Here is a 10,617-nt window from a genome sequence, read left to right on the forward strand (position 1 = left end):
TTACTTGCAGTTGATTATGTCTCAAAGTGGATAGAGGCTAAGGCAACTAGGACTGACAATGCTAAGGTTTGTAGTTGGGATTTTATTAAATCTCATATTTTTGTCAGGTATGGCACGCCAAGAGTAATTATCAGTGACCGAGGGACACACTTCTGCAATCGAGTAATGGAAGCATTGTTGAAGAAATATGGCGTCACTCACCGGGTTTCTACGTCCTATCATCCGCAGACTAGTGGTCAAGCAGAAATCTCCAATAAAGAAATCAAGTCGATACTTGAAAAGACGGTGAATCCCAATAGAAAGGATTGGAGTTTGCGCTTAGATGATGCATTTTGGGCTTACCGTACAGCTTTTAAGACCCCCATAGGTATGTCTCCTTACCGATTAATTTTTGGCAAACCTTGTCATCTACCTGTGGAATTGGAACATAGGGCATATTGGGCAGTTAAAAATTATAATATGCGGATGGATGAATCTGGAGAACACAGGAAGTTGCAATTGCAAGAGTTGGAGGAAATCCGAAATGATGCATATGAGAGTTCTTGCATTTATAAGGAGAAGACAAAAACATTTCATGATAAAGCAATTTCAAGGAAAATTTTTTGTATTGGTCAAAAAGTACTCCTTTTTCACTCTAGACTTAAACTTTTTCCTGGTAAATTGCGTTCTCGTTGGATTGGACCTTTTATTGTGACTAATGTGTTTCCTCATGGTGCAGTAGAAATTCAAAGTCTTCACACTGACAAGATTTTTAAGGTTAATGGTCATCGTCTCAAACCTTTTTATGAAGGATTTCAAGTTAATCATGTTGAGGAGGTGACCCTTGCAGTGCCTGAACTCTCTGATTGAAGCATTATTTTGTCTAGCCAAAGACTTTAAAGAAAGGCGCTTTTGGGAGGCAACCCAATTGTTCATTTTAATTGTTTGTTCAATTCCGTGTGGTAGTTTAGAGGTGTTCTCCTTGAATTCGACTAATTTTGGGTTTCAGTTTTCGTTTTTGCCGATTTATAGGTGCCCTTCAGTTTTGACGTGCCCGCGTGATGACGTGCAGGAAGCTCACAATGAGAATCGTCCGAAAGCCACAGTGAAACGCGACTAGAAAACGCGAGTTGAAGGCGCGTTTTCAATCGCGTTTTCACTCCTGCGAGATTTGTGCACAAAACGCGACTTATAAAACGCGAGTTGAAGGCGCGTTTTCAATCGCGTTTTCACTCCTGCGAGATTTGTGCACAAAACGCGACTTATAAAACGCGAGTTGAAGGCGCGTTTTCAATCGCGTTTTCATTCCTGCAAGATTTGTGAAGGAAACGCGACTTATAAAACGCGAGTTGAAGGCGCGTTTTCAATCGCGTTTTATGTGTCCCAACAAAGGCTTCAGAAACGCGATTTCAGCTCATTTCTTCTCTTCTTAGTTTTCCAGGTTCAGACTTTGGAGGCTCGCATGGTCAACGTCGATGCCAATGTCGCCGGCATGGCACATGATTTGGCGCAGTCTCTGTTTCTTACAGGCTTTGCACCTCCGTTTCCACCTCGCCCTTCACTATGCCCCGATTTCAGGGAAGTGTGGTTGCTTTCCCTCTCACTTTTGCTTCACTTTTGCTTTTTATTTGTCACATTGAGGACAATGTAGGATTTAGGTGTGGGGGGAGCAGTTATGGTGCTAGTGTCTTTCATTCATTTTCTTTTTCTTCTTTTTAGTGATTAGCTCGTATGTGATGCCAAGTTTGATGTTGGATTGTTGCCTTTATTTCTGCTATTGCCAAGTTTTAATAATAAAAGGGTACCAAGTTAATGTGGTTGAATCCAAAAACATCTCTTTGGTGAATATCAATGATTGTTTTACTCTTATAATTTTTGGTTAACTTTCCTAGGCATAGGGAATGATTATTGGCATTTTCGTGTGAATTGGTCCGGTTATTAACTTTAGTTCTCCATGTTTGAAAATGAGGCTAGCTGTGAGGCTAGCTGATGCAAGTTTTCTTTTGGTTTTTGTGTTATATTGAGTTTTTGTGATTTTTAACTATGAATAAACTTGACTGTACTCCGCTATTAGTTACTACTGAGTAACCGGGGATCTGCACCTAAAAGTGTTGATTCTCGCGTCAAAAGGTAGTAACTTCTATGAGTACGTGGTCACGTGGCGATAGAAGCTGAGTAACCGGGCTCCTTCATCTGGCCAATGTTGGAGTTCGCGTCAAAAGGCTCAAATGGCTAGCGACTAAGTCTTTTGTTACTATTGAAAGAAAAAAAAAAGGAGAGAAAAGTAGAAAAAATGTGAAAAAAAGTTGAAGGTTGTGTTAGTGTGTAATAAAAGTCAGCTTGCCGAATTATGGATTTAATGTTGAGATTTTGGTTAATAGTTGGACCATTTGCTGATAACTGTTGTGTGTCATTCCTTTTTCTTAGATTAGTTAACCTGGAATTAGAGGCATTTGTGGTTTAGAAGCTAACCGGAGTGATGTTTCTTGGACTTGACCATTGATGCTTGAATATTATTTTTCTTGGTATCTTGGCAATTTGTTGGATAGAGCAATAGCCACTATCAAATATTGGTGTTTGTTTCTTGTTCTCATGCTTGAGGACAAGCATGGTTTAGGTGTGGGAGGAATTGATAGGGTGTTAATTGTTGGTATTTTAATTATTAATTTTCCCTTCTATCCCTGACAAATATTGTGTTAATTGCTGATATTTACTCATATTTGGTATCGGGACTTAATTTCAGGAATGAAGCAGAAAACTACCAAAAAGGAGGGACTTTATGGAGAATATGGAGACTTCTAAGGGTTTCAATCCTTAGGCCTTGGATTGGTGGGGACCACAAAGCTATAAGTCATTTGGGCTCTTAAAAGAAAGCAACGTAGAGAGACTTGGAAGAAGGAGTAATTTTGGAGACTTTGTCCACATGTGTGGGGACCACCGGAGATAGCTTTTAGTCATCTTACTTTTGGCTTTTTAAGGAGAGGACGTACAGAAGCAAGGGGGGACCTCTAGTTTAGCTTTTTAGTTTAGTTCTAGTTTCCTTTCTCTGGACTGGCCTCTGACACACGCCAGGTGTTCGACAATATTTCCCAACGGGAAAAACATCTTTTATTCCTTGCTTTCTAGTAAAAACGCAATGCCTTTGCAATCCAGTACTTTTGGCTGCAATTCAACTATGAGGAGTGGCTAATTTCTTCATCTAGTCAGAGGTTAAATCGAAGCTTTGGTTCGACAAAACTGTGAGATCGAATTGATTTCCCTACGTTCTTTAATTTGCAAGTGTTTATATATTTCCTGTTCACTTATGCATATGATTATTTCTTGCAATTAAATACTTGATCACTGTTTAATTGTGTGAGTAATTAACAGCCATCTAAGAGTGCTCAATCCGTAATTGTTGGGTAATTTTAGTACATGTGGCAAGTGATATGATTCAATTGTAGTAGAAACTTTTGAGTCGTCGTTGCGGAAATATATGATATAGCCTAAATAAACCGAGCGTGTGTGTTTGTTGGTTATAATTGGTGGCCAGTCTAATGATTAATGCTGTCAATAGGTTAAATCCTAAGAGCGTGTTTAGGACTGCTTAATTGGCTAGGGCAATAACTACAGAGCTTGTTGTGGTTATCGAATCAGTAAGGTTAGGCAGGTTGTCAGAGCTTGTTGACAACCATAACCAGTTTATTTGTAAATGAAAGATTTTATCTCTGCATCTGTGATCAGTGATTCGAACCATAAGTGGAGATTATACCTTTGACTAGAGATTTTCCTTCCGTCAATTTACTTTATATTTTTAATTTGAGCAATTAAATTAGACAGTTCCATATCAACTCCCCCCATTTTTATTTAATGTTACATTCATTCAAAATAAATTCCCAAGTCCCTGTGGATTCGACCCTGCTCGCTGCTATATTCGAATTTTGTCTTTCACGTAATTAATATACTTTGGTATATCGGATCAAGCAAACTCTGGCACCAGGGTGAAGCTAGTAACCCATTGCACAGCCTAAGTCCCTGCTCCAGTACCATAGTGGACTTAATTCGTGACTTAAGAGTAGGAATTTTATTTTTGCTGGTTTGACACCCAACAAATTTTGGCGCCGTTGCCGGGGACTTGGTGTCAAAATAAATTTATTTTCTTTGAATTATATTTTCTTTGTTTATTTTTTATTTTTATTTTTATTGTTACTGGTTTATGCCTAGATCTTCTCGTACAGGTGAACTGCAATATAATCCTGAGATAGAGAAGACTGCTCGTGCATTGAGAAAAGCAACAAGAGAACGAGCAGAGGCATCCTCCTCATCTACTGGACATAATTCAGTAGTAGATTTTGTGGATTCATTTAGTGAGACGGAAGAGATAAATAGCACCATGGCTAATGAACGACATTGAGAGAATTGGCTGCACCAGATTTAAATCAACAGCCCCTATGCATTACTTATCCTACATTAGAGGTTGCATTTGAGTTAAAATCTGGACTAATCCATTTACTTCCTTCTTTTCATGGCTTACCAGGTGAAGATCCCCACAAGCATCTCAAAGAATTCCATGTGGTTTGCTCGACAATGAAACCCCAGGGAGTCACAGAGGAGCAAATTAAATTAAGAGCCTTTCCATTTTCCTTAGCCGATAAAGCTAAGGATTGGCTCTATTATCTGCCCTCTGGGTCAATATCCACATGGACAGACATGAAGAAGCATTTTCTAGAAAAATTCTTTCCTGCATCCCGAGCTGCAAGCATTAGGAAAGACATCTGTGGAATTCGACAATTCAATGGAGAGACTCTACATGAATATTGGGAAAGATTCAAGCAACTATGTGCTAGTTGTCCTCATCATCAAATTCCTGACCAACTCTTCATCCAGTATTTTTATGAGGGTCTGTCCCAAACTGACAGAAGAATTATTGATGCTGCCAGTGGGGGCTCCTTAGTGAATAAAACACCCACGGAGGCAAGAAATTTGATATCGAGTATGGCTGCAAATGCTCAACAATTTGGAGACAGGCAGGATAACACGACTCGTAGAGTCAATGAGGTAAGTAATTCTTCAATAGAGCAAAGATTAGATTGTCTAACTTCTTTGGTTGAAAAGTTAGCTATAGGACAAATGCAGCAATTGAAAACATGTGGAATCTGCTATGGTTCGAGTCATCCAACAGATATGTGCCCCACACTCCAAGATGATTCGACTGAGCAGGCTAATGCAGTTGGATTTCCAGGACCACCTCAGAGACGGTATGATCCCTATGCAAACACCTATAATCCAGGATGGAGGGATCATCCTAATTTTAATTATGCAGTAAGGCCACCAGGATTTCCACATCAGTCACAATATCAACCTAGACCTCAACTTTCACAGCAACAACCTGCTCCTAAATCAGGTATGTCACTTGAGGATATTGTGAAATCTTTGGCTACTAACACTCAACAATTTCAACAGGAGACGAAAACTAGCATTCATAATTTGGAGAATCAAATGAGCCAGTTAGCTTCCACAGTCAATAGATTGGAATCCCAATTATCTGGAAAGCTACCTTCGCAGACAATTGTCAACCCCAAGCAAAATGCTAGTGCCATCACATTAAGAAGTGGCAAAGAGTTGCCTGAGCCGAGCAAGAAAATTTCTGAACAAGCAATCGAGGAAGAGCTCGAAAAAGAGGGGAATGTGTCTCAACCTAGAGCCTTGGAACAACCAGATTTTGGAGAAAAATCAACACAAGTGGTTACACCTCCGCCTCCATTTCCTAGTCGACTGGCAAAGTCCAAAAAGCAAGAGCAAGAACAGGAGATTTTGGACACTTTTCGAAAAGTTGAGGTAAATATCCCTCTTTTAGATGCAATTAAGCAAATTCCTAGATATGCTAAATTTTTGAAGGAGTTATGCACTGGTAAGAAAAAGTTGAAAGGAAACGAGAAAGTGCATATGGGAGAAAATGTTTCGGCAGTTTTGCAGAAAAAATTGCCTCCTAAATGCAAGGACCCAGGTATGTTTACTGTCCCTTGCAAAATAGGTAATATTAAAATTGAAAAAGCTATGTTGGATTTGGGTGCTTCGATAAATGTTATGCCTCGTTCTATTTATAATTTGATGAACATTGGGCCTTTAAAAGAGACGGGCGTAATAATTCAACTGGCTGATCGATCAAATGCCTATCCTGATGGAGTTTTGGAGGATATTTTAGTGCAAATTGATAATTTGATTTTTCCTGCAGATTTTTATGTGCTTGATATGGAGGATGATAATTCTAATTCATCTCCAATACTGTTAGGGAGACCATTTTTGAAAACTGCTAGAACAAAAATTGATGTTTTCACTGGCACATTGACTATGGAATTTGATGGTGATGTTATTAAATTTAGTATTTATGATGCCATGAAATATCCTGGTGAATCTCATTCAATTTTTGTTATAGATGTAATTGATTCTTTGGCGCAGCAAAATTTTGAATTTAATAATGACGATGCGTTGAAGGTTGCTATTTCTACTGGTCTCTGTCAGGAAAATTTGCAAAAGATAAAAGGGAAGTTTGTTTTTCCTTTTGAATTGCAGGAAGTTATTTTTGAATTGAATTCTCTTTGTCCAGAATTTTCCAATGTGTCTTACTTGGAATTACCTCTGTCTCATTCACAGCTTTTGCCATCTATTGTGCAAGCCCCGAATGTGGAATTAAAGCAGTTACCGGATAATTTAAAGTATGCATTCTTGGGAGATGGAGATACACTCCCAGTAATAATTTCCAGTAAATTGACTGCTTTAGAGGAAGAAAAACTAATTCGGGTGTTGAAGGACCACAAGGAGGCAATAGGATGGACAGTGGATGACATAAAAGGATTAAGTCCAGCCACTTGCATGCATCGCATCTTGTTAGAAGATGGTGCTAAGCCTTCGAGAGAGGCTCAACGGAGATTGAACCCACCAATGATGGAGGTAGTGAAGAAAGAAGTTTTAAAACTTCTTGACACAGGTATAATCTATCCCATTTCGGATAGTAAGTGGGTAAGTCCTGTTCAAGTAGTTCCTAAAAAGACAGGAATTACTGTTATTGAAAATCCTAAAGGTGAGTTAGTGCCCACTCGAGTTCAAAATGGGTGGAGAGTTTGTACCGATTTTAGAAAATTAAATGCATTAACTCGTAAAGATCATTTTCCATTGCCTTTTATTGATCAGATGTTGGAAAGGTTGCAGGAAAATCTCATTATTGCTGTCTTGATGGTTTTTCAGGTTTTCTACAAATTCCAGTGGCGCCTGAAGATCAAGAGAAAACCACATTTACTTGCCCTTTTGGTACATTTGCCTATAGACGAATGCCTTTTGGTCTTTGTAATGCGCCTGCTACATTCCAAAGGTGTATGGTTAGTATATTTTCTGATTATGTGGAGAATATCATAGAAGTGTTTATGGATGATTTTACTGTCTATGGTAATTCTTTTGATGAATGTTTAACTAACCTCACAAAAATTCTTAAAAGGTGCATTGAGACTAATCTTGTTTTAAATTATGAGAAATGCCATTTTATGGTGGATCAAGGCATAATTTTAGGCCATGTGGTATCTGCAAAAGGAATTGAGGTAGATAAGGCTAAGGTAGAAATTATCAAATGTTTACCTTACCCTGCAAGTGTGCGGGAAGTTCGCTCTTTTCTTGGCCATGCAGGTTTTTATAGGCGTTTCATCAAAGATTTTTCAAAGATATCCCATCCTCTATGCAAATTACTTCAAAAGGATGTGGTATTTCATTTTGATGATAATTGCAAGAGTGCATTTGACACGCTCAAGGGATCATTGACTTCAGCACCAGTGGTTCGACCACCAAACTGGAGTCTTCCTTTCGAGATAATGTGTGATGCCAGCAATTTTGCTGTTGGTGCAGTACTTGGCCAGAAGGAGGGCAGAGCTTCTTATGTAATTTATTATGCCTCGAGGACATTGGATGGTGCCCAGTGCAATTATTCGACTACGGAAAAGGAGCTTTTAGCTATTGTTTTTGCTTTAGAAAAATTCCGTTCTTATTTACTTGGCACTAAAGTCATTATTTATTCTGACCATGCAGCTTTGAAATATTTGCTCAACAAGAAAGAGGCCAAACCACGACTTATAAGGTGGATTCTCCTACTGCAAGAATTTAATTTGGAAATTAAAGACAAAAGGGGTGCCGAAAATATGGTTGCTGATCATCTCAGTCGTTTGATCAATAGTGAAGGACCTGCTCCCTTGAAGGATAATTTTCCAGATGAGCATCTTTTTGTAGTTCAAAAGACAACTCCCTGGTATGCTGATTTAGTGAATTATCTGGTTACTAGAACGCTACCTAATGATTTGTCTAGAGCTCAAAAGGAAAAAATTAAAAGTGATGTTAAATATTATGTGTGGGATGAACCATACTTGTGGAAATATTGTTCTGATCAAATTATTCGCAGGTGTGTGTCTAAAGAAGAGGTTCCATCAATTTTATCTTTTTGTCACTCATATGCGTGTGGTGGACATTTTGGCCCTAAGCGAACTGCAAGAAAGGTTTTAGAGTGTGGTTTATTTTGGCCAACTTTGTTTAGTGATGCATACTTATTTTGTAAATCATGTGCAAATTGTCAAAAGACAGGTAATTTAAGCCATAGAGATCAAATGCCTCTTACTCCTATACTGGTTTGTGAAATTTTCGATATATGGGGTATAGATTTTATGGGTCCATTTCCTTCCTCTTTTGGTAATATGTATATATTACTTGCAGTTGATTATGTCTCAAAGTGGATAGAGGCTAAGGCAACTAGGACTGACAATGCTAAGGTTGTAGTTGATTTTATTAAATCTCATATTTTTGTCAGGTATGGCACGCCAAGAGCAATTATCAGTGACCGAGGGACACACTTCTGCAATCGAGTAATGGAAGCATTGTTGAAGAAATATGGCGTCACTCACCGGGTTTCTACGTCCTATCATCCGCAGACTAGTGGTCAAGCAGAAATCTCCAATAAAGAAATCAAGTCGATACTTGAAAAGACGGTGAATCCCAATAGAAAGGATTGGAGTTTGCGCTTAGATGATGCACTTTGGGCTTACCGTACAGCTTTTAAGACCCCCATAGGTATGTCTCCTTACCGATTAATTTTTGGCAAACCTTGTCATCTACCTGTGGAATTGGAACATAGGGCATATTGGGCAGTTAAAAATTATAATATGCGGATGGATGAATCTGGAGAACACAGGAAGTTGCAATTGCAAGAGTTGGAGGAAATCCGAAATGATGCATATGAGAGTTCTTGCATTTATAAGGAGAAGACAAAAGCATTTCATGATAAAGCAATTTCAAGGAAAATTTTTTGTATTGGTCAAAAAGTACTCATTTTTCACTCTAGACTTAAACTTTTTCCTGGTAAATTGCGTTCTCGTTGGATTGGACCTTTTATTGTGACTAATGTGTTTCCTCATGGTGCAGTAGAAATTCAAAGTCTTCACACTGACAAGATTTTTAAGGTTAATGGTCATCGTCTCAAACCTTTTTATGAAGGATTTCAAGTTAATAATGTTGAGGAGATGACCCTTGCAGTGCCTGAACTCTCTGATTGAAGCATTATTTTGTCTAGCCAAAGACATTAAAGAAAGGCGCTTTTGGGAGGCAACCCAATTGTTCCTTTTAATTGTTTGTTCAATTCCATGTGGTAGTTTAGAAGTGTTCTCCTTGAATTCGACTAATTTTGGGTTTCAGTTTTCATTTTTGCCGATTTATAGGTGCCATTCAGTCTTGACGTGCCCGCGTGATGACGTGCAGGAAGCTCACAATCAGAATCGTCCGAAAGCCACCGTGATACGCGACTAAAAACGCGAGTTTTAGGCGCGTTTTCAGTCGCGTTTTCATTCCTGCGAGATTTGTGCATAAAACGCGACTTAGAAAACGCGAGTTGAAGGCGCGTTTTCAATCGCGTTTTCATTCCTGCAAGATTTGTGAAGGAAACGCGACTTATAAAACGCGAGTTGAAGGCGCGTTTTCAATCGCGTTTTATGTGTCCCAACAAAGGCTTCAGAAACGCGATTTCAGCTCATTTCTTCCTCTCTTCTTAGTTTTCCAGGTTCAGACTTTGGAGGCTCGCATGGTCAACGTCGATGCCAATGTCGCCGGCATGGCACATGATTTGGCGCAGTTTCTGTTTCTTACAGGCTTTGCACCTCCGTTTCCACCTCGCCCTTCACTATGCCCCGATTTCAGGGAAGTGTGGTTGCTTTCCCTCTCACTTTTGCTTCACTTTTGCTTTTTATTTGTCACATTGAGGACAATGTAGGATTTAGGTGTGGGGGGAGCAGTTATGGTGCTAGTGTCTTTCATTCATTTTCTTTTTCGTGCTAGTGTCTTTCATTCATTTTCTTTTTCTTCTTTTTAGTGATTAGCTCGTATGTGATGCCAAGTTTGATGTTGGATTGTTGCCTCTATTTCTGCTATTGCCAAGTTTTAATAATAAAAGGGTACCAAGTTAATGTGGTTGAATCCAAAAACATCTCTTTGGTGAATATCAATGATTGTTTTACTCTTCTTATAATTTTTGGTTAACTTTCCTAGGCATAGGGAATGATTATTGGCATTTTCGTGTGAATTGGTCCGGTTATTAACTTTAGTTCTCCATGTTTGAAAATGAGGCTAGCTGATGCA

The 10,617-nt window shown here is 38.9% G+C and overlaps 1 protein-coding gene across 1 annotated transcript; it reads left to right on the forward strand.

Annotated features, from left to right (window-relative positions):
* Nucleotides 1-4,174: 4,174 nt before the first annotated feature.
* Nucleotides 4,175-8,586, forward strand: LOC113755559. The gene is made up of 11 exons (XM_027299535.1): nt 4,175-4,325; nt 4,391-5,362; nt 5,438-6,408; nt 6,532-6,856; nt 6,947-7,039; nt 7,150-7,203; nt 7,510-7,565; nt 7,704-7,914; nt 8,032-8,248; nt 8,399-8,492; nt 8,578-8,586. The coding sequence occupies exons 1-11, from the start codon at nt 4,175-4,177 to the stop codon at nt 8,584-8,586; spliced, it is 3,153 nt and encodes a 1,050-aa protein (XP_027155336.1).
* The last annotated feature ends 2,031 nt before the right edge of the window (nt 8,587-10,617 follow it).

This window comes from Coffea eugenioides, unplaced genomic scaffold, assembly GCF_003713205.1.
Source record: "Coffea eugenioides isolate CCC68of unplaced genomic scaffold, Ceug_1.0 ScVebR1_1573;HRSCAF=2446, whole genome shotgun sequence".
NCBI classification, from domain to species: Eukaryota; Viridiplantae; Streptophyta; class Magnoliopsida; order Gentianales; family Rubiaceae; genus Coffea; species Coffea eugenioides.